This window comes from Aptenodytes forsteri, unplaced genomic scaffold, assembly GCF_000699145.1.
Source record: "Aptenodytes forsteri isolate BGI_AS27 unplaced genomic scaffold, ASM69914v1 Scaffold258, whole genome shotgun sequence".
Taxonomy (NCBI): Eukaryota; Metazoa; Chordata; class Aves; order Sphenisciformes; family Spheniscidae; genus Aptenodytes; species Aptenodytes forsteri.
The window spans coordinates 1596554-1619662 of NW_008795250.1; the positions used below are offsets into that span (position 1 = coordinate 1596554).

Consider the following 23109-nt stretch of genomic DNA (forward strand, 5'->3'; position numbering starts at 1 on the left):
CACAATGTTTCTTCTGGAAGGAAAACGCTCCAGAACTTCACATCCTTAAGGCGTCACGAGTTTACTAGTCAGGATCCACTGGACAGCTTATTTGACAGACCTCCTCCTTCTCTCTTCTCTCCCTTCAGAGCCACGTGGCTGGATGGGCTCTAAGTGGAGTGCAGGGGGATGACGAATTTGCAGCCGAAGGGCGAGTGGTAGTTTATTCCCACTTCTTGAAAGACCTTCTGGGGAATGCCAATGTCACAGAGGTACACCCGCCCTGCCCTCTCGCCCAGGGGCAGGGGCAGGCCCAAGGCCAGCGACCACTTGGCGTCGATGCCCTGCTCCATTTCGTTTATCGGAGGGTCTATGCTGAGGACGGGTGCCCGGTTCTGGTTGGCCCAGTCCACAACTGCTTTGTACCAGGGCTGATCTCTCAAAAAGGCATTTTCATGACAATCCAGGCAGTTGATCACTAGGTCAACAGGGGTATCTGGGAGATCTGAAAGAAACACAAACACCGTTGAGCGCTGAGGACCAACCTGAAACCACGAACTAAGGCTCAGTGCCTTCCCTCCTTGCAACTGCCAGCAGATATTTCTTTTTTTTTTTTTTTCCCCCTCCAGCACCCCCAGTCTCACTGCATACAGTCTAGCCTTACCTGTTGTTATTGCTGTCCTTCTGCAAAAGACGCCGACACCGATATTTAAAAGCTCTTTAGCACTCTGGAGAACGTTCACAGACTCTCAGGTACAAAATCTCATCAAGTGGTCAGCACTTGAGCAGCCCCAGACGCTGCCGCTGAGCTGGCTCACCAGTCCAGGCAGCCCAGGGAAGCAGTGGTGTTCTCTCTCCGTTATAAAAGGACCATTTTATATTCCACAAGCTGAAAAAGAGGCCTATTTTTCCCGGAACGCGCCGACTACCTCTGCTATGGAAAGGCAGCTTGTGTGCTGCACTGCTGCCTGCCCCACTGAGCTCCGTCGGTCTCACTGCACTCACCTGCTCTGTACCACATCTGCTGTATTCCTCTTACCTCATGGACCACGAAGTCCTCGGTGCAAAATCTTTTATAATCTTTTCTAACAGACAAGTAGCTCAGCCAGCACAGCGCAGTCCCCCACCCCGCCACAACACAAAACATTGCGCGCTGCCCTGATTACCAGGTTTGTTTCTCCCAAGAAGTTTAAATGAAACAGGTTTGAGAATACCGCTGGTGAAACGACAAACAGCAGCCAGCTCTCTCGCAGAAGACGGAGCATCAGTTTATTCTGGGGCAAACTAGGAGATGTGAATTTTGACAGCTGCTGGGACTAGTTCAGCAAAGCTGTCTGCTTGGTTTGAAGCAGCAGCAGCTGGATGCTCATTTAGTGGCAGTTTCGACATGCTGAACAAGGAAGGCCCTTATCCTAAGAGAACGGCTGGTCTGACTCAGATCCATACAGCAGCTCTTCCCTATTTGTTCATACAGGAAACATCTGTACCAGCACAACCGCTCCACTGTTGAACCTCTCAAGTCTCTGCTGTCCCGCCAGCCTCCAACCAGCCACCTGCCTATGGCGGTGCCACTAGATGGTGCCACCGGACCGGGCAGGCACTGGCGAGCTGAGCGGCACGGGTCTCGGTGAGGCGCGAGGGTGGCGGAGAGCAGGTCTGCTCCTCGCTCACTTACCTTTGACGCTGGACACCTGCTGGCCTTGCGTCTTGCTGAAAAGGTTCAGCTCGTTGGTGATGGATTCCAGCATCTTGACAAAGTTGGGTAGGAAAAGGATGACGTGGACGTCGTGGTTGGAGAGGTGCCGTCCGCAGCTGATCCCCTGGGCCCCCTTCACGTGGGGGCCGCACAGCAGGGCTACTGTGGGCCGCTGATGCACATTCTTCGGGTTCAGCCTAAAACGCAGACAAAAGGGGACTTAATAAACCCAAGAATCTCTTACCTTCTTCCTGTAAGAGAGAGAAAAAAAAAAATTATTAAAAAAAAAAAAATCAGTAAAATGCAAATTTACAGGTGTTTTGCAAATCTTCCGTTGCCTCCGAGAAGGAACCCACATCCTTTTGTAGCGCTGACACTAGAGAGCTGCTCTGCTTGCAGGTTCCCTTCAAGGCTTCCTTGCACCCACAACAGAGAGCACAAGGTCCCAGTCTATCCCGGCTCATCACAAAGCCCACTTGTATTTTCAAAGCAGGGGGTGTTTTCACTGCTCATGTAGCAAGCCTGAATCCAGTGCCATTTGACTTTTAGGAGGCCTTTTTTTCCTCTGACCCTCTTGATTTTAGAAGAACGCTAACTATACAATCTTAAAAATATGGGGTGATTTACTCCATCAGTAGAGCCACAGTTAAAAAAAAAAAAAGAAGAAAAATAATTTCTACTCCCTAATTGCTGCTCCTCGTCAACTGCAAAATAAAGTTGATTTATTTAAATGGCCTGCAAGCTGTCACAGGTGGCTTACAGTAGGATTTTCAGTAGATAGGGTCAGTGCTGCCTGGTGCGTCATCACTTACTGCTCTCAATCAAATGATCAGGTCCTGGTAAAGTACTACCAAATAAACAGATGGAAACTTAAGGCTTACCTTCCATTTCAAGAGCAAATAATTTGGAGCATCTATCAACAGCATAAAAATACACGTGCAATTGTCAGCCCGCATCAACAACTACGGTAAGCGCAGGCACAGAGCGGACCTCTTCAAACGAGTCAGCACGTATATTCATGCAAAGAGCAGTAAGTGCACTCCAAACCTGCTATCAAATTGGGCAGGATATTCTCAGTTTAGGTGTAGATGCCTGAAAGCTCGTTTAGCGTTGTGAAAAGCTAAGCAGCACTTTGTTTTCATGTGCTGACTTCTGGTTTTGTTGATATCATTAAATCGTGACATGTAAAAACAACAAAGGAAGGGTTTACTTATTTGCAAAAAGGAATAGCTCGCCAGAAATTCTGCAGTGGTTTAATCTGCCCTGGGTTACACCTGTGCAAAGCTCAATTCCCTGAAAAAAAATCCCTGTAAGCGGAGAGAAAAATCTCAGCTCTGTCTGTTTTGTCATGGACTCAGGAGACACTTCTGCTTCTGGGACACAGGAGCCAAAAAGAAGCCCTTAGGAAGTCATTCATCCAAGATGGTACGTTCAGCCAGCCCTTTTCTAGAGAGGCTAGAGAGGGAAAAAAAAAAAGCAGCACGGGCATGGAAGCCTACTGTAAGGCTTCCTCCCACTTCAGGAGCCTGAGCCTCACACTTGTTTTCATGATTATTTGGAAACAGGCTGATACACGAGCTACAACACAGGTCTGCACGGCATTGGGATGAGGTTTTTTTCCTTTAGAGGCAAGAAAGGCAGAGAGCTGACAGCTGCCTCCAGCTCCAGCGCAAGCGGCAGCAGGCATCCACGTCACATTTACCTCGAGAGTAACCTCTCGGCCCTCTTTTACCTCAAGCCCACTTAGCAGAACAAGATAAGCTGAGCTCTTCTTAGAGGGGGCAAACCCACAGCAGAGCGAAAGGGAACAGCTTTACCTGTTGGGTCCCCCGAGGAGGCTCAGGGCCATCTGACTCGCACACACTCCCGTCATCTCCAGCCTCCGCTCCAGAGTCAGCCCGTGCTTCTCAGCAACCGAGAGCAGCTTTTTGTGAAGCTCGTAAGACACGCTTGGAACAACCAGCCCGGAGTCTAGGGTTCAAAGACAGCAGAGGGAGGAAGACAAAAGTGGGTATAATCGGAGACTTTTGCAGGATGCTGCAGTCTGGTAAGGTTTTATAGGACAACACTTAGAAATGATGACAGTGAAAAGGCTTATTAGCTGTTAGCAAGGGGCTGCTTAACCCAGCAATCCAGGTTCCTTCCAAGACCCTCAAATGAATCCAAACTAGCGCATCAGACTCAGCTCACTCTGTTTGAGTGAAGCGCTGACAGCTAAACGCAACTGCTGGGCTTGAAATAATACTTTTCCACGAAAATTCAGCAGGCAGCTGGCAATTTTAGCAACACGTGGACTGAGAAGGCCTTTTTGACTTAATAGATTATTAAGTTCTTTCTTAATGGTCTCCGGGCCACCAGTGCTTTAACCCACACCCGTGCCCAGACACATACAAGTGTTCCTAATCACTGTGAAAGTCAGAAGAGAAGCTGTGAATCAGATTTCCCACCAAAAAAGCTTGGATGCATTATGCTTCCTGACGTCGGTAGTGATCGGCCCCAAACTTCATAGAATCATAGAATCATTGAGGTTGGAAAAGACCTCTAAGATCATCGAGTCCAACCGTCTCCAGCCCCTAACCCACATACCACAGCAAAACAAGACGTCCCACATTTACTAGGTAGGCGTCCCCACCACCCGAGCTGTGCCGTGCCAGAAGGGCTGGCTTCAGACACAAAAGCTGAATCACGATACACTGAGGCGGCAGGGGAACGATGAGGCTGAAAGAATAAAGCCTGTAGAAAAATACTTCTCAGATGTTTTTGTCAGCCTGGTCTGCGAGCCAGGAAATGCTCCAGCTTGCAGATCAAGGGAAAACAAACAAGAGAGGTTTTGCTAAGCGCTGAGAACAGCTCCTGCAGTAGGAAGCACTACAGTCCTTCCCGCTCGCTTCTACAGCAAACTTGCCTGGAATCAGCAGGTAAGAGAAACACAAACCTGAATAACTGTTCTGGTCGATTCTTTATACTTCCCTTCTCCAGGCAGGCCAAGCTGGCACTGACTTCACAGAAATAAATCCTGCAGTAACATCTGTAAACTCCCCTGGAAATAAATACAGAGGATTCCTTGCCACCAAAAGGCAGCTTGCTCTGAGGGGAGCCACAGCAGTTTTTGGTGGTGTGTTGAATAGTGGAGGACAAGGAAACTGAAAATAATTACTGATGGTATATGGAGAGAGAAGAGGAAAACATGACAGGTGAGAAAACTGCTGCAGCAGCCAGCAGATATCGTGAGTATCTTCAACCGCAGAAATCAGCCTCTTTATTCTAACTTTTCTCCAAAATAATTCGGATACCCAAGCCCCTTCGCTCTGTGTTTGAGGATTCGCACCTATGTAGAATCAGAAACACGTGCTATTGTTCCCTTGCAACATCCTCCTGCAAGGCCTGGATGTCCTTAACTGTCTTCCAGCTAAGGAGCAGCGCAGCTTAATTCCCTCCCCATACGGGACGGCCACATTGCTGGAGCACAGCTGCCAGCAAGAAAAGCTCTCAGCTCCTTCTGTTCACATCATTCATAAGCACTGCTCCGAGCTAAACAAGCAATGCCAGCAGAGTCCGGCTGAGCCAGGGCTCTGTGAATTTACTCTTAGTTCCTACTCTGGGACAGGCAGATGAGGTGCACGGGAGTCAGGCACGATGAGTCAAAAAGGTCCGGGACTCAAGACCGACGGCTGCTACAGCTCGGGCACGATGCCAAAGCACGAACTTGGTCCTTCCATCAGCACACTCTGCTTCTGCGGTGTTCAACGGCCAGCAGCCCTGACTCACCTTCGCACTCCCATCAGCGGCTCCGCCGCTGAACTCGGGGGCGACGGCAGCCACCCGGGCGCTCATCGCAGCCCAGCGCCGAGGAGCACGGCAGGGCTCGGACCGCCTGCGCTAATGGGAAAGAGTCTTGGGAACATGACACGGCCCAGTGAAAATGCTCTGCAGCGATACAGGCTCAAAGGGGAACAGCCACAGCGTACACATCCGCTCAGAGAGGAAACCTAACAGTTACTCGTGGGCTCGGGCTCTTCTGCAGACAAAAACCATAACCAGAACCAGTTGTAACATGCAAGTGCCATATTCAAATGAGAAAAGCAGCGTGTATTTTAGTTGTGAGGAATTATTGGTACTGCCGTATTTCCCCAGGGTGCCCCAGTCACAAACCACTAAGTCAAGCTATGGCGGAAATGGCAGGTTTTGCACATCTTGAGGTTTTCGGAGCCAAATCGGAGGTATTCCTGCAAGGTAACAGTAAAATGTTGTTGAATAGATCCTGCTGAATCCTTCTAGCCTTCATTTCTGAACTCACCGGCTAGTGCTCTGCAGATACAGAGGGCCCAAACGTGTTCAAACACTTGACCTTGCATGCTAACCGCCGATTAAGCTACCTCTGTTACTAGTCTTTCATTACATGCAGCACACATGCAAGCATGCACATTATCAAAGTCATTTCAGACTCCTGATAGCAGCCGCTGAACGTTTGGAGTCATGAGCCACTAATAATCCTAAGCCCGTCAGACTAGTCACGCACCTGCCCTGTGTTCACACACCCTCTTAGCCTCCAGAGTCACGCAAGGCTCGGCTCTGCCCCTTTCCCATTCCTATTTTTGCTCCTTCATCAAGTCTTGTTTTTCAAGCTTGAGGGAGGACTTGGGATGAGTGACCTGAGGTCAGGATCTCTCCAAACAGTTTGGCGGGACACGTCCCCTGCTAACCTGAAACAGGGGGCTCCCAAACTGTAGTTCTGCTCCTTCTGAACTGCAGGGCTACAAATTCTCCGCTTAAATTTTGCAAAGTCCCCAAACTAGAAGGGCGAAACAGCCGATCTATATTCCACTGCCTGTCCGATTTAGTACGACTGCCACCAATGTCTTCTCTGTAACCATTTACAATCACGTCCCCCAGACCACGAGCTTTAGCAAGCCCACATTTACCATCAGCTAGCCGCGACTCAGAGCCCAGTGGGTTATTGCAAAAGGGGTTACTGGGAGGCAGCAGAGGCACGAGATGAACTTGCACGCAAAACAGCAGGCCCGAGCCAGGGCTACACTTTGTCCTAATTGCTCCCTCTCAAGAGCAGGCTTAAATGCCAAAAGAACTTCCCTTCTTCACACTCACGCAAGATCCAACCGGTCAGACTGGCTTATCAAAACCAGGCCGAGGGAGTTAAATAAACTCTGGCAGAAAGCAATCAAGGAGGCGACGTGTAAACCCACAAACAATAACACTACTGCAACAAAACTGAACTCCTGCCAACTTTAATTATGTTTGGGTTGGACAGTGCATCTTTATTGTTTGGTAATGAAGGTAATAAAATAAATTAGCTCAGGCCTTTTAATATTAAATAAATGTATTTTACAGCTGCCTGGAAAACAAACAAAAAAAAAGAGACAGATATAGACTAAACAGTTTTGTGACACGCAGAGTATTGCTGAAGCCTGATTAAACATGAAGTATTCTCCATTTATGAAGCACACTCTGTCCTGGGCACTACGACTGCGAACAAGTTATCTCCTCGAGCTTCACTATGCAGTGTTACACGCATACTGGCTGGATTAAAACATCCTATGCCAGCAGAAGGACTGAGCTAACTCTTCAGAAGTTAGCGAAGTAAGAGTTTTTCCCCAAACAAGCCCAGAGCAACGTTGCTGTCAGAAGTCCAAACGCCTCCCATGCTTTCAGTTGCAGGGAGAAAAAAGAAAAGAGGGGGTTGCTGCTTGAGTACTTCAGTGTGTAAGCCCCATCTTTTCTCTTGACTATTTTAGCAGCTCTCTAGCTGCTAAAATAAATACAGGCAAGCTGCAGGAATGGATGAGCTGGAACTAGGCTTAGGATCTCCTGAAAGCTGTAGGTAAAGCCATTAACTCTTTCCTTTAGCCACAAATAACTCCAGGTTCCAGAGCCACACAGCTCGCGGTCTAAGATGCGGTGCCGTGAAGTGGGTGTAACTCTTGTCCAGTTCAGGCAGATGGGACATTACTCGCTGTCTTTTGCTGGTTGTAAAGCTGGAGCCACCTGCCTGCAGACTCAGCAAAACACAGTTACTTGCCCCACAAACACGAATGATTTTCTCCACAACCTTAAGGGCTAGATTTTTTTTTTTTTTTTAAATCATTATTATTTTTAATTAAGACAAATTCTGTGGGAGTTCTGGCTGAAGTTCCAGTGTCAGCCTCTCCCAGCGTTAGTGCACAATTCACTCCGGCTGAGCAAAAAACCACCCGAGGGACAAAGAGACTTTGCCCCACGACCACTTTGTTTTCTCCTGCCGTTGGATAAAGCGAGCTTAATTTGCACTCTACTCAAAGATCCCAGAAACACTTCACACATTCAATACACACAATCGCTGTACGGCAGTCATCCATAGACTGAAGAGCTAAAAGCTAGAGAGTAGAAGAGTCAGTCAAGGACACGGCACACAAAAAAAAGCCATACTGTCGGCATCACCCTCGCAGAACAGACTCAGCCTTAGTTTTGTAGTCCAACCCTGGCACATCAGCTCTGCCCGCTGCATTGATTTACTTCTAAGCACACATTTTCTTTCGCCATCCCCTTACCGTGGGGGAAAAGGTTTCTTGAAGGACAGGCTTGGTTCGGTTAGTGGGAACACAGAGAAATATCGACACTTAGTCCGATTTTCTGAGCACAGTCCTGCTTTCGCTTGACAAATGGCCATCTCAAATTTCTACAGCAGTTGAGTTTGAAAAGTCTCACTTATTTTCCAGAAGAGACGCTGGGATGGAAACAGCATATTTTCTACACTAACAGCATTTACGAGAAGAGAACCTGCTTTGGGCAAAGCCTTACTAGTACATCAGGGAAATACATATATACCTTACCTACGTGGCATGCAGTTCTCCTCTTTACTCATCTCAGTGTGCTCATAAAGACACTTTTTTGGCAGAAAAAGTTAAGAGGAAAGGAGAGATGAACTGAAAAAAAAGATTTGGAGAGCCTGGTATGCTTGAGATTATATTATATAGAGTCACTGATGATGAACTGAGATACTCCATCCTACTGCAAACTCCTCTGAGCTCCAACATACCTGCAGAACATTGGCTTTGCGGCTACTGCTAAAAGACCCGACCCCAAAACACCGTGCTGTTCAAACACAGATCGCTTCAATGCCGATAGCCAACAGAAGGGACAGACAGATGCCGATAGCCAACAGAAGGGACAGAGACAGACCTATGCCAACGCACATTTAAACTCTCTATCTGGACAGCTCTGGAAGTGGAAAAAGACAGCTCACACCTCATAAAAAGGATCAGCCTTTCCAGGGAGGCAGATTTTTGTTAAACAATTGCACTTTCCTTTTCAAGCACCATGTAACAGCAAATAAAGAGACAGATCAATAGCAGCCAGCCCAAAAGAGTAAAGACTAATTATATATTTGGGAGCGACTCATGTGTGGAGCCCCAGGGACAGACTCAGCTCAGTCATGATCAAAGACCTGGTAAGCTTTATTAGCTTCGGGTTTTCATTTTTGTTTGGAACAGATCCCCATCTTCACTCCCTGCTTACCTCTAAAACACACGCTAGTATACCTATATGACTGCCTGCCTCCATAAAATTAGCTCTCAGAAAAGCATCCTGGTGGACTGAAGTGTTTATCAAGCTTTGCTTACATCCTACACAGATAGACTTTAGTCAGTAATAAACACACAGACTGGAAGCCCTGCAGATTAGTCTTTTGGAGAATCGGCATCAGCAGTTTGCTGGTTTTACCACTGCACAGTCCCGGTTATTTCCCAGCTCCATGGAAACATGGCATGAAAGAGCATGCAAGGATTCACAGACTTCTTCCTCTCCCACAGTGACAAGAGCTGGATATTAGCTCACTGTCAATCACCAGCATCACTTTGTTTGTGCTATTATAGCAGACAGAATAATCATTCTATCAGCCAGAGCTCTTTTAAGACAATCATCTTCAAGATCAGCCTAGGGAAAAAAATTATGAAGTATCTATTTCTCCTATAACTAGGAAGTGCTTTTTGCAAGTAAAGCTCCCCTTAGGAGTCCAGAGACAACTCTGTAGGGAGAATTCAGAAGCAGAAAGAGAATTCCTGCCACAGATACATCCAAAATCATGGCTCTCGGGGCTACTGGCACTCTCATTTAATTTCAGCGAGCTGCTGCTCGCTCTTTGAGCCACTGAGAGAGGCAAGCTGCCTACAGCTTAGCATCCTCCTTCCAGTTCCTAAACAAAAGAAATCAGGATTTTTTTTTTTTCCAAGTGACAGTCCATCATTACTCCAAGCACACTGAATATCTTTCTGTCCCTCGGAGGGCTGACTCGCTACAAAAAGCGACTGAATGCCAGAAACAGTAGGCAAGTTACAACTGTTTACAAGAGCTTTTGCTAGACAGCCATTAGCATTTCCTAAGCAAAAGTAAACTTCCTCAGCGGACACAAAAGAAGTCACTCCCTGTGGGAAAAAACATCTAGAGAGACACAGCACTGGGACACTTTTATCATCATTCACAGGACTGTGAATGGGCCCTGCTCAGCACAGGCGACAGGGAACTGTAGCTGTCAATACCCTGCCCGTTGTGTGACACGACAGCTTTTCTTCCAAACAAATCCAGAATTCCATATGGGAGACTAATCACCCAACAGTAGTTAATGAGGCTAGCAAGACCCTGCAACTACAGAGGCGAGGCGTTTGCCACCCTCCCTGTGCAGGCTTGCCAAGCACAAAACAAGAAAACAGCAGTCCTTTCACTGGGCTGCTCCCTTCAGCGCGCCGCAAACTGGGAGCCAAGAGTTTCCAGAGTAAAGGACAACAGAGCTTAGCAAAACACGATTTCATTTTCATCCCCTGAATTTACTTACTGATGCTTGCTGCTTATTGCACGTCAGTTTTCCCCCCAGGAACTGAACTGCTAGAATAACGTATTAGCCATACTTCTCAAATTGGCAGCTAACAGTAGGTTAGCTTTTGTTTCAGACTAGACATACGTAGAGGCCCTGACTCCTCTCAAACGAGCCAGCTAGAAGATGAATTGACAAGTAGCAAATTTAAAAAAAAAAGTCAGTCACACATGAAAATGTGAAGTGCTTATTCACACAGCACACAGGCAATCGGTGGAGCTTCTTGCCACAGGACACTGTAGAGCGACTGAAAGCTTGCATAGATTTTAAAAAGCAATAGGTTAAATTAAGCAGAAAAAAACCCCACCTCATCAAATCTATTAATACTGAACTATCACTTCTGCTTCAGGAAGTCTTAAAATTGTGAAAGACAAAGCACTGAGGGGAAAGTCTCACTGCATGATTACTCTGTTCTTTCACTTTTCCTGAAGTATCCTTGGAAACACAATACTGAGCTGGACAAGTTCTGATATGACCCAGTACGTTTTTACCTCATTCGAGAGCGGAACACATCAACAGGAAGATGGATGACACAAATGGAAAACTATGATATCGTTGTATAGCAGAACCATTAAAAAAAATGACTTTTTTTTAAATCGAAAAGCAGCAAGTTATTGCAAACGAATCAGCTTCCTTCTGTGAAGTGTTTCACACCCCAGATGGAGTTTCTGGGCAGAGAAAGAATGACAGATCAAGGACCCGATCACACTTCTCCTCGGTGGCCAGACCACCAGGATATTAGCTATTTAGCATCTCTCTACAAAAAGATCTGAAGTTTGATTTTATTCTGATGTGGAAAAGAAATGTTCCTGGAATGCCAAAGTTCCTTCACACCTACGTTGTGCAAGTGCTACAAAGCATGCAAACCAAAGGCAGGACACCACAACTAGACTACAGTTACAGGGAATTTGAACCTAACTGTAGCATAAAGTACATGTGCTATACTTCATAGCATGTGTATGTGTAGAAATAAAAAGATTCCTTATAGTCAAATCCATTTGCATACATAGGCGGCTCCTGGTGAAAACACCATTACTTGGTGCTCGGCCAAAAAAAATACTGCTGAACATGAACTGAAACCAATTCTACCCGTCCCCAGAGCCATGGATTAGGAGCTGAATAATCATTCTCTGCATTTTGATTTTAGGAGCGCTGCTTCCCTGCAGCCAGGCAGCTCACTGATCCACCCCGCTACCTTCACCTCCATCCAAGAGCCTACTTGGCGGCAGCAAGGACCAGAAACCAGACTTGCAGGAGAACACCTGCGCCGCAGCTGGCACCAGCAGGCTGAGCTAGTTTCCCCTCGTGATACACTTGACAAATACTTCAAGTCAAACATCTGCCTAAAAGTTTTCCTTTCCTTTTATAATTAAGACTAAGGTAAAGCAAAGGAGAGAAAGATATTCTTTACACACACGTGAATGTGTTTGTCCAGCTTCCTGGGGCGCGATCTTTCACACAGCAGCAGTGGACAGTAAGTAAGTGGGAGGGGGGACCCCACAAAAAGCCTTTTGTAGAACGAATGTTTGGAATTATGGATGGGAAGAGCCAGAACTGCTTCTTTTTACACCAAGGACATTTAAAGTTCTGCAAAACCACGCAGAAATATCTAACTACCACCTAAGGAGCATCAGAAACACACGAAATCTCCTGTCTTTTACCAAGAAAGCACAAATTAAGACATGCTACCGTGTACCTGAATCCTGAGACCATCCCTCCCTCAAGAGCCAGCAATCAAGTCCACACAGGTTCGTCATGCTACTGAAATCAAAGCCAGGATTCAAATGGCTCCTATTCAATTTCCATTCTTGTTATCCAACCATCAGTTTTGTTCCCTACTGCAAAAAAAAAAACCTTACCTTGTTGCCCTATCTGAATATTTTTTATCTTGGAAATATTGAAAATAAAGGTTGTATGTAGATGCAAGGCACAGATCCAATCTTAAGTAAAACGAACGCCCTTGCTTGTACCACACTAAGCTGATAGACACCTCTCGGGGAAAAACAATCCACCACATGTGCCCCAGAAAAGCAGCAGTTTGCATCCTTATCAGTGAGGGATGTGGCATACCCGTGCAGAATTCTTTGTTAGCGTTCTGGGGTACGACAATCCTTCTGTAGACTATGGGCTCCGATTCCAAGATGTTCTCGTCGTGCCGATAGCGAGCTGGTTTCTCATTTGGGGTCCCCCGGGAACGAGTGCCGCTCCTCCTCTCATAAGTTTCAATCTCTTCAAACACGGCTGCCTTGTCAAAAAGGGCCAGGTTCCCTTCAAAATCAAAATCTGTGTCTGGGATTTCGTCAATGTCATCCCCAAAGCACTCATCATCTTTGCTTTTCATCTGCCCGTTTTTCAGGCCACTCTTCTTTGGAGTCACTTGGTTCGGATGACGGCTACTGGATGACCCTAAACAAAAATAAAAGCAAGTTGAAAGTGCGTCATAAACGGAAAAGAGCCACGTTTGCTCATACACTTTCTGAGCAAATTTTGTAAGAGAGGGGAGCTTATGCTTGCAGTCCACTGACTCAAGGGATACTCGCTTCCCAAAGCAGATGCAGACCTCATCTTTGGCATTACTCATGCTAAGATAAGCTAACAGAAAATAGGACAAGAGCATCACGAGAGAGACTTTCAGGGACTTTCCACTGGCAAGGTTAGAAAAACAAGCTTATCACAGTAGCAAAATAAGTGTTTCTCCACATTTTATTTAATTCAAGATAGTGTCGCATTAGCGATAAGATAATAAGCTAGCCGTGATGTAGGACAGTTTTCCTCCTATACTGAGCTCATGTTCACGCAGGCATGTGGTCCAAGACCTTCTTTGGAATTTCCCTAAATTTCAGAGACTAATGTAGGTGTTTTCTTCCATAACAGGCTGCCCACCTATTAATGATCTTTAAGGGAGAACTTAAAACCCTGAATGTAAAGCATTTCTTTTTCCTCGCATTTGCTATCAACAGGTACACATTTCTGTACCAATATGAGGTCCTTTTCCTCATTCCTATCGCCTTATTCTATTTATTCATCGTCTTCCATGTTTAAATACACTTCTCTCCAATCACAAGTAATTGTGAAAGCCTGATTCGTCTGGAGCGAGAGTGATGAAAGTCTCCTCATTCCCAACTTAGGGCTGGAGATCAAGGACTGATACAAAACCATATGCAATTACGAGGTCAACATATCCCTCTACTTGCTTATTTCTTACATTATGATTCAGGTCACCCATGCAAACTCAGGTCCAGACAACATTAATCCGTTTGTTATACCCACTGTTAAATTTGCAATGACTAGCAAAGATTTCAGGCCAATTCCAGCAATTACAGGGATGGCCTACAGTGTCCAACAGATGGACTAAGAGTTATCACACCAAAACTGCTTGCTCTACTAAAATATTTCTCATAGTTTATGATAATCACCTGTGCAAGTCATTTATACAAATAAGTTTATTGACAGAATCCATTTGATACCACAGAAACAAATTACCACCAAATTACCATGATGATGTGTGCTCTTTATATACCTCCTCCATAAGTGAAAAAGCAGCACTTTTTTTGTCTTCGAATCATAGAATCATTAAGGTTGGAAGAGACCTCTAAGATCAGAGTCCAACCGTCAACCCAACACCACCATCCACTAAACCATGTCCCTAAGCACCTCATCTACTCGTCTTTTAAATACCCCCAGGGATGGGGACTCAACCACTTCCCTGGGCAGCCTCTTCCAGTGTTCAACCACTCTTTCAGTAAAGACATTTTTCCTCATCTCCAATCTAAACCTCCCCTGGCGCAACTTGAGGCCGTTTCCTCTCGTCCTATCGCTTGTTACTTGGGAGAAGAGACCGACCCCACCTCGCTACAACCTCCTTTCAGGGAGTTGTAGAGAGCGATGAGGTCTCCCCTCAGCCTCCTCTTCTCCAGGCTAAACAACCCCAGTTCCCTCAGCCGCTCCTCATAAGACTTGTTCTCCAGACCCCTCACCAGCCTCGTTGCCCTTCTCTGGACACGCTCCAGCACCTCGACGTCCTTCTTGTAGTGAGGGGCCCAAAACTGAACACAGTGTTTGAGGTGCGGCCTCACCAGTGCCGAGTGCAGGGGCACGATCACTTCCCTGCTCCTGCTGGCCACACTAGTTCTGATACAGGCCAGGATGCCATTGGCCTTCTTGGCCCCCTGGGCACACTGCCGGCTCATGTTCAGCCGGCTGTCGACCGGCACCCCCAGGTCCTTTTCCGCTGGGCAGCTTTCCAGCCTTTACACATTATTGCCAATCTGAGAGAAGACAGGAAGAATTTCAAGTCAGCTAAGGATACTTAGAAAACATCCCAAGAAGACTTGCAATAGGCGCAACCTTCATGGCCTCCCGTAAAGTTACCTGTCACCTTCAGAAGTGCAGACAAGTCTAGCTTGGTCTTGGCAAACCTCTCCTTCTCCCTGCCCGGAAAGGCTTATTTGTAACCTCGGATCAGACTGGTGGAGCAGCCGCAAGCTGCCTAACAAACCCACATTTCCAAAGTGTGAAATCCTCCACTCCATTGACAGGAGCAGCACTTCCCCTAGAAAGCGACGGACCCTCCTCCTGCCAGCTGTTTCTACAGGAGCGTCCATTCGTTTCAGGATCAGGACAGGAACCGGCACATTCAAGACCAATGTGCAGATTTCGGCCAAGTTAACAAACAGAACTCATCTCTCTGCAGCAAAGTTATTCAGTAGCCCAGTTACCCAACTTAAATTGCAGCCATTAACTCCAGAACACCCTTATGATTACCTGAAGCCTTTATAGAAAACACTACAAGAACAGACCGGAGCAGAGCACGCTTTCCTGGAAGATACAGGCAGGCTTGCCTGGAGGTCTCAGAGCTTATCAAGGACTTTGTAAGCTCTGGCAAATTTGTTTTATGGCGTGATATTGATTTCATCTAATACCACGTCTAACTTATGCTACGCTGAAAGATGACTTGCTACACATATGCACTTGGTTTTATGCTCAATTAGGAACGCATTGTCTCAGCAAGGATTTTCCCCCGTTTATTTTTCCCCGTATTTTAGACAGCGTGTCACTTTTTTTTTCCCTAGAGAACTGTTTAAGTGACTAACCTGAAAGCTTTCCCAGCCCGCACAGCAAGGAAACTCTTTGAAATGCTCAGCAGCTCCTTCTCTGGTGTCTTAAGTACTTGAGCTGAACAAAACTGACCGGAGCACCCTAAAGCACTCCCTCTCCAATTACGCCATTCACAAGTCCTGCAACAGCAGCAAAGGGCGCAAGAAGTCAGAGTCCAGTATTTCCTACCTTGAGAAGCAGGAGATAAGACCCCAAATCTTCAAGGCTTTGTGGAATCATCAAACAAAACCCCCCACAATGACCATTTTCCTGATGTGAGTAATTTGTTGTTCTGGTGGGTTTTTTTGTCTTAAACATGAGCTCGAGTGCTCTAGTTATACCAGTTTAAAAACAGTTTTGCCCAAGCATCCCTAGCAAGCGCTGAAGAGACTGAAAGAATCAACTTGCCCCAGCTTTATCACCTGGCCTTATGAAAGACGTTGGCTCTTCCCTTTCTTCTCCAACACCATTATATCATTATAGCTACAGCACTGCTACGTTAAATCAATATCTTCAAGGGCACCTACAAAGTTAGACAGCTAATAGCATAAGTCTCTCGCAGCAACACAGCTACCCTGCCTACTGGATTTACTCTAACCTCACCGCATCATGAAAATCCAGTGGCTGCCGCACAAAGCCACTTACTTCTTCTAAACAGCAGTATCAGTAGAACGGCCAGCATGAAATATTTATTCTGCGCGTACTGGAGCAACTGAAACCAGCCATACAGAGTTGTGTGGTCAGCGTCACCACACTTTGACAATACTCTCTATTTATAGAGTCTCTATTTATAATAATTTGACCTTACTACTAAACTACAGCAGGTAGATCATTTTCAGAACATTGACTTTCAAGCTGCGGGAGACGTCAAGGAGTTTTTATAAACAACTGGGTGAGAACAGACTACGGTAATACACCTTTTGCCAAGAAGCTACTGAAGGACAGACAGCAGAATTCAAGAATTGCTGGTGGCAAAACACGAGATGGGGAGAGAAAGGGTAAGTCCTTCTGGCAAGAAGGATTCCAGTGTACAAGCTATGACCAGTCATTTACATGCACAGTTTTGAGAGAAAGGGAAAGGTTTTTTTTTTTTACTAATGCACGACTTCCAAATTTGACATATAAACCACTCCAAAGTGGCACGCGACTTGGTATAGAGCTGGCAACTGCCACTACCGACAAGGGAATCGCATCCAACGCTGCTGCTATCAGCCGCACAAGAACCGAAACCCCAGACCAACACAACAGGCCGAGTTCCCCAAACGTTCACAGGCTCCAGGTCGAAGCAATGGTCAAGGGACTCTCAGAATTCAGATGAATAAGCTGGAGCCTACAATGAGCACAATGGCAAAACAGGCCTGCTTCTTGTGCCAATGTGTTATGGCAACTCAGTCCGTTCCTGTTACCCAACAAGAGTTTTTACACTCATTGCCAGGTTCTTCTGCAAACAACTCCACGCTACCCTCAGCTGACCTGAAAAGCAAAATGTGGGGATAGATGCACCGCCACGCAATGGATCCAGGGGACAGAAGCAGCTGATGTGAGCAGTGTGTAAATGCTGACGGAATAAAAAGCTGCACTAGAAAAGCTGCGAGAACAATGGCTGGAAAGCTCCCCGGGCTCCCCCGCAGACACAATGAATGGGAGCCAAGACCGTACCTCATCAAAACGAGACGTGCCGGCATTCTGGTGGGCAGCTTTCTAATCCATACCAATGGATGTCAACTCCGAAATACTGCTGACCCACGCAACCGGCTGTCGTTTCACGGGCTGCATTACAACCCTGCAACAGAAGTTGCACAGAACATGGCAGAGGCCTCCTACGAACTCCGAGCAAAGTTACGTGGTGTTCCTCCTCAAGCATCGCCATCTAGACAGGCGAGAAGACTGGCAGCTGACGCTGTTCAGGGAAAAGAGGAGGAACACCTAGAAAGAGGGCAGGGGGAGGGACGGAAAAACTCAGGCAGAAGAATCTGAGATAAGGCTAACAGGAGAAGCGTCTACTGCCTTCCAGGGCACCAGTGTGACACACCAGACCAAGCCATTGCCTGAAAGCCGCTATTCACAGCTGCACTTGCTTCCACGGCCTGATCCAGTCCCCTGCCAAGCAGCTACAGAAATCCAGGCCTTCTAGTCCAGCTCCTTTCGGATCACAACTTCCAGCGTCTCTGCCCTGTGTGCATTTGCATGAAGCTTATTAAGGAGAACAGCACATGGCTCCACGTCAAGTTGGCAGCTTGACGCCACGCAGAAAAGCGCCTCCCTCAAAAGATAAACAATACTTCCCAGGCTTTTCTTGTTTCTTAGGAAAAAAAACCTTTCATGTACAGCACACAGGCAAACGTAAAGTCTCTAGCGAGCTGGCCGCCTTCCTGTGAGATCCCTGGGGGAGCTTTTGCCGCCAGCCCTGGCATGAACGAGCCCCGTGCCAGCCCAGCACAGAAGCCATTGTTGTGAAACCTGCGCTGATATTTGTTGTTTATTGATTCCTGTCACACAAGTACTCCGAAGGGGGAACTTTGTCCCTGACTTAGCACGCTAAAGGGCAGCAAAAGGTCAACTTTCAGCTGTACTAAACCCTATATGACTTAAGTTCTAGATGACATCTCAGCCCATTCTTCTCTGGACGCCTGTACCCACCATCTCCACAGAGCCAGGACCTCTTCTGTCCTCCTCCCGAGATTCACCCATCATTTGCCCTGCTCTCCAAACACACACATTTTAGAGGGTAAGAGTTCACTTTTCTACCTCATTTATCCTAAAATGAATCCAAGCTAACAATAATTGACATCCAGCACCTTGCTCAACTTGTTTCAAACAAAGTCTGTAAAAGAAAATCTGACCTGCTGTTGTGCTTATGTAAAACTGACGCGAGCTATCTGTGGGCTGAAGTGGCTTGAAGCACTCACTGTTCACCCCCGACCTACCAGACACTGGCAAAATCCTCCTACACGCTCCAGCCAGCCAGAAGAAAGCAAAGCAAGAGTTACTTTAGACATTTAGGTAGCTGACACTGAAGTTTGAAAGTTTTCCTAAAACCAACCAAAGCAACATGAACAACTAACTGGAATTTAGGAAGAGTTAAGGAATTAAAAAAAATTAACCTTAAGAGAACCACAGCTCTCCTCCTACAGCAAGCACAACGCAGTGTTTAGGCCTGGGTAGAAGTAAAACACTCAAAACCGACAGGCTTGAAGGTGGTTAGGTCACCAAGGAGCACGCGCCCCCCCCCTCCGCATCGTTCTGGCCTTCCTCTTCCCATCAAGCCTGTTTGGCAATCGTTTAAATAAAGAAGTGAATACAAAAAGAGTTACAACCCTTTCAGAAAATAATACAGCTGTTGGTGGGGGAGGAAGACTTCGAGAGGTCCAGGAACTTCTCCACGTAAATACAGTCTTTGATCTCCCTGTTTAACTGGCCTTGCCCCCCTTGGGTTTGTTTCTTTTCTAAACACAAAAACAAGGGGGGGGGGAAAAATGAAGCCATGGAAGTACGCTGGATAGATACCGATGCTTCAACAATTGAGTCATGGAAATATGCTGGACATATACTGACGTTTCAGTAATTGCATGATGAAGATCTGGAAAGGAGCGTAGCCCAGGGGGCTTTGAGAAAAAAAGAACATACCCAGTTTTGGCACAGCGTGAGAGCTGGCTGAAGATTTTATGAACAGAAATAAAAATAACAGATGCTTGACTTTGAGATGCACAGATTGTATCTTTACATCATTCTCATTAGAGCCCGTTAATTTGTATTTTCAACAGCACAGCAAATAACATTGGTAATTACTCGTAGGGTGATGTTGTAATAGGTTACGGTTATACAGGCTTTAAATAGAAAAGCTTTATAATATTGCGATTTGTTTCCAGTTCCTTTTAGAAGGAAAACGGAGGCTGGCAATTGGGCAATTTTCAAATAGAGAAGATAGCAGGAATGAGGAAATCATTGTAACTGGCATTACTCAGCTCTGCATTTTCTAACATTTGATGCTGGTGAAGCACAGTAGTGCACAGGGTGGGACAGGGAAGATCGCCACTTCACTAATTAAATTTGTATATTCACTTTAACAAATAAATTGTTGAAGAAGTATTTGCTTTTTACGTAAATAGGCGTCAACCACACTTCTCTCAGAAATGCTGCAGTAAAGAAAACACCAGTGCGTTGCTCAAACAGGGCTGTTCTTTGGGAGACTGAAACAGGGATGGGCAAAAAGGCGTACGCAACAGAAACGCATGGCACAATTGTAGCGCAACTGATAAAATAATCTCTTTCTATTCATACTCCAGCTCACGTCCCACCGTATCATTTGTCTTTGCAGCCATCTACAGCCCCAGTCCCTCCAGTTCCACCATAGCCAGCGCAACACAGCATCTTCCTAAGAGCTCCCAAGTATCATCTGTGCCCCTCCCAAACACCAGCCCACGTAGCTGGAGGCTGTAAGGAGAGGCAGCTGCTTCCTTCAGCGTCTTTGCTGCTCCTCTCCGCCCTCTGTTCATACACACCTTTTCCCTGTTATATCCCAAATTCCTGTGGTGTCCACCCCTGCTATTCTCAACCCAACCTCTAAGCTCATGCCAGCAGTGACAGAAGAAAGGGGTAAGAGATTGTATCAGGATGTTGGGTGGGGGGAAGAACATGGAGAGCGTTTTTCTTCTTAAATGTTGCCTTACGTGTCCTCAAACTAAATGAAGTAACGCACCCTGAAAATAAAGGCTGGTTTTTCCCTGCGACAGGAACGTGAATTTGCAGTTCACATCCCAATCCGTTTTGGAAGTACATAACGCCACCCTGCTTCTGTCCCGAACGAGCAATAGAACAGCTTTTGTGGCCGTTCCTCTTTATACTACCATGTTCATAAGAGAGACGCACAACAGTCTGCAGCATTTTAAAGTTCAGAAAGACGGATTTCCTTTAATGGGCTTCAAGAGAAAAAAAAAACAAAACAACTTCAAATCAGGTTTGGCATGGGAAGCTTGCCGAATTCCCACTACACAAACATCCCGTCAAAAATGGTCCTGAGCCTAATAAATAAAACCATCCACATAGCCCCTTCTTACCCACGCAATTCTGAAGGTTACTCCGGACAGGCTGACTCCTGAAACAGCGAGTACACGGCCGCGAGGCACCCGAGTAACACCAGCCTTTACGGGCAAATAACGACATCATAAATTCTGCTACGACCTTCCCAACCTGTTAACTAGGTTGGCTACAGGACTGCGCTGCGCAAACAACGTGCTCAAGCGCTGCCTCGGGCCCCCACGTGGAATACCCTGCAGAAGCCAGGGCAACAACCGCCTACTGGATTTTCAGCTGATAAAGCGCTATGATAAAGAGGGATCTGGCCTCCGCTAGAACCAGCTGCTTTCTGCTGCTCCTCCATCATCGGTTCAGGAGCAAGCACAAAGAGCACACACAAGTTAAGGCTCTCACCGTAATCTACTCTCCAGTTATTCAGCTGAACAGCACTAACTTCTCTGCATTAACTTTTCCAGCCTGTGTCCAGCAAGGAAAGGTATTTCACTGGGAATCAAAAGGAACAAAAAGTAGAGCGAAATTTGCCTCCGAAGAACTCTAGTGATAGTTTTAAAGTCTCCCCACAGATGAAAAGGAGCTAGAATTTACGGTCTGCATCAGCCTGATGGCAATGGAGACATCAGTGAAGCAACCCTGTGTCCAATATACCCTGAACACATTTCTGTAGGGTAGCCGGAAGCCTAGAGCAGCAGAATGTATTCTTCTTAAAAAAAACAAAACCAAAAAAAACCCCACAAACAAGAAACAACCAACCCAAAATCCCAAAAAACCAAAACAAACAAAACCAACAATACAGAAGTGGCAGACCAGGTCAAACAACCCGCTTCACCTGACTATTCTTACCCAATAAAACCATTTTGTATCTCTGTATAAGGGCATTCTATGCAGGTGTACGCACATACCTTTATAAGCCCAGTCCTGCAAGCTTTAATGAATGATGCATTCATACCAAATTATGGATGAGATTGCATCACCATCTGATCATAAAAGATTGAAAGATAAGTGCCAGACACTTGGAAGATCTATACTGATAATACTGTGAGGCACAGCTTGCAAAGTTCTTCTCACCATTTATCTTCCTCTTCTCCAGACCTTCAGGTACAAGGATAAAAGCAAACACACAAAAGTCTCCAGCACCGTTTGAAATGTTCTTGCCGAAGAAGGGAAGACGTCGCAGCAGTAACTCAGGTAGGCAAAAGGAAAGTTGCAGGATAAACACACATACTCACAGGAATTGTGTCTACGACGGAAGCCTTTGGATTGAGTCAGTGTTTCCACATGTCGATCCATGTAGCTCTTGGAGCACTGCTGCTGTGGAGAGATGATAATGTCCTGATTCTTCACGTCCGTTCTCCTTGGGATATTCTGCGGGGCGCTGCTGGAGATGGGCTTCTTTAACATCTTCCCAGTGCCGTTCTGACTGGGACCCACTTGGCATCCGACACCAGGGATGCCCATGTCTGTCTGCTGCAGGTCCCCACATTGTCTGCTGTCCCCTGGCCCTGGGATCTCCAGAATTTTCAGCTCAGTAATGTCACCTGCCCTAAAAAACAGGAAAGGAAAACCAGACATTGAGGAATTTAGCATCCGAGGTACCTTCACAAAACAACCCCTAAAGAAAAACAGGCAATGTTGTACAGCGGGTTTTTTCTGATGCCGTTATCAACAGAAACAAGAAAAAAAATTTAATACACAAACACATGAGGATATTTCCACAGACATCAAAATATTCAACTGAAATGGTATCAATCTTCAAAATGACAACTCAAGTATTTCTATACTGCACCTGGATTGCGTTTGAAAGGTTCTGTTCCGAGCTGAAACAGGAATCAGTCAAGCAGAAAATGGAAGCAACTGGCACAGGCCTTTGTAGAAATCTGCATTAATTTAACAGTTGCTAGATAATATAATTAATCTCAGCCTTGAGGCTACTATTACTTTTAATCCATTTGTACAGAAAGCTACCCTTAGATTAGTGCAATTCACGCTCGGGCAAGGATGGCGCTTCCTGTTTCCTCAGAAAAAGGATAAAGAAAACTAATACAGCACTGGGCACGAGCCAAAACGAAACAAAGAAGCGGTTACAAAGACCTCCATTCGCACCGATCGCAAGAAATAAATCAGAAGGTAGGGTCTTCTATTTTAAACTTAGTAAGAATTTGTCCAACTGGGATATAAAAGCAGCAAGAGCTTGCTACAGACTTCCACACATCTCCTGGAAGAATGTGGTCGTTATCTTTCCCCACGCTCTCTCTTCAAAATCCAAGGGAGAAAAAAAAAAAGCAAGCATTGACTTCAGGGAATCAATCTTATTTAAAAATCAATAACTCAGAGTCTTAACTATTGTAATATGCCAGGTAACAGGAAAATGTCCAGTGACGAGCGACTCCCATTTATTCTCTTTAAGCACAGTGTTACCAGGAGCTGGTGGGAGAGAACT

General features: G+C 46.1%; 1 protein-coding gene across 2 annotated transcripts in view; it reads right to left on the reverse strand.

Moving 5' to 3' along the window:
* Positions 1 to 23109, reverse strand: part of EDC3 (enhancer of mRNA decapping 3) — a 25957-nt gene continuing 2848 nt past the window's right edge. For both annotated transcript variants that reach the window (XM_019471968.1, XM_019471967.1), the window contains 5 exons: positions 21899 to 22212; positions 12609 to 12944; positions 3493 to 3646; positions 1655 to 1872; positions 1 to 484 (listed from right to left, as the gene is read on the reverse strand). In XM_019471968.1, coding sequence (XP_019327513.1) covers positions 150 to 484; positions 1655 to 1872; positions 3493 to 3646; positions 12609 to 12944; positions 21899 to 22212 — 1357 coding nt within the window. In that variant the 3' untranslated portion in view covers positions 1 to 149. The remainder of the gene's footprint in view (positions 485 to 1654; positions 1873 to 3492; positions 3647 to 12608; positions 12945 to 21898; positions 22213 to 23109) is intronic.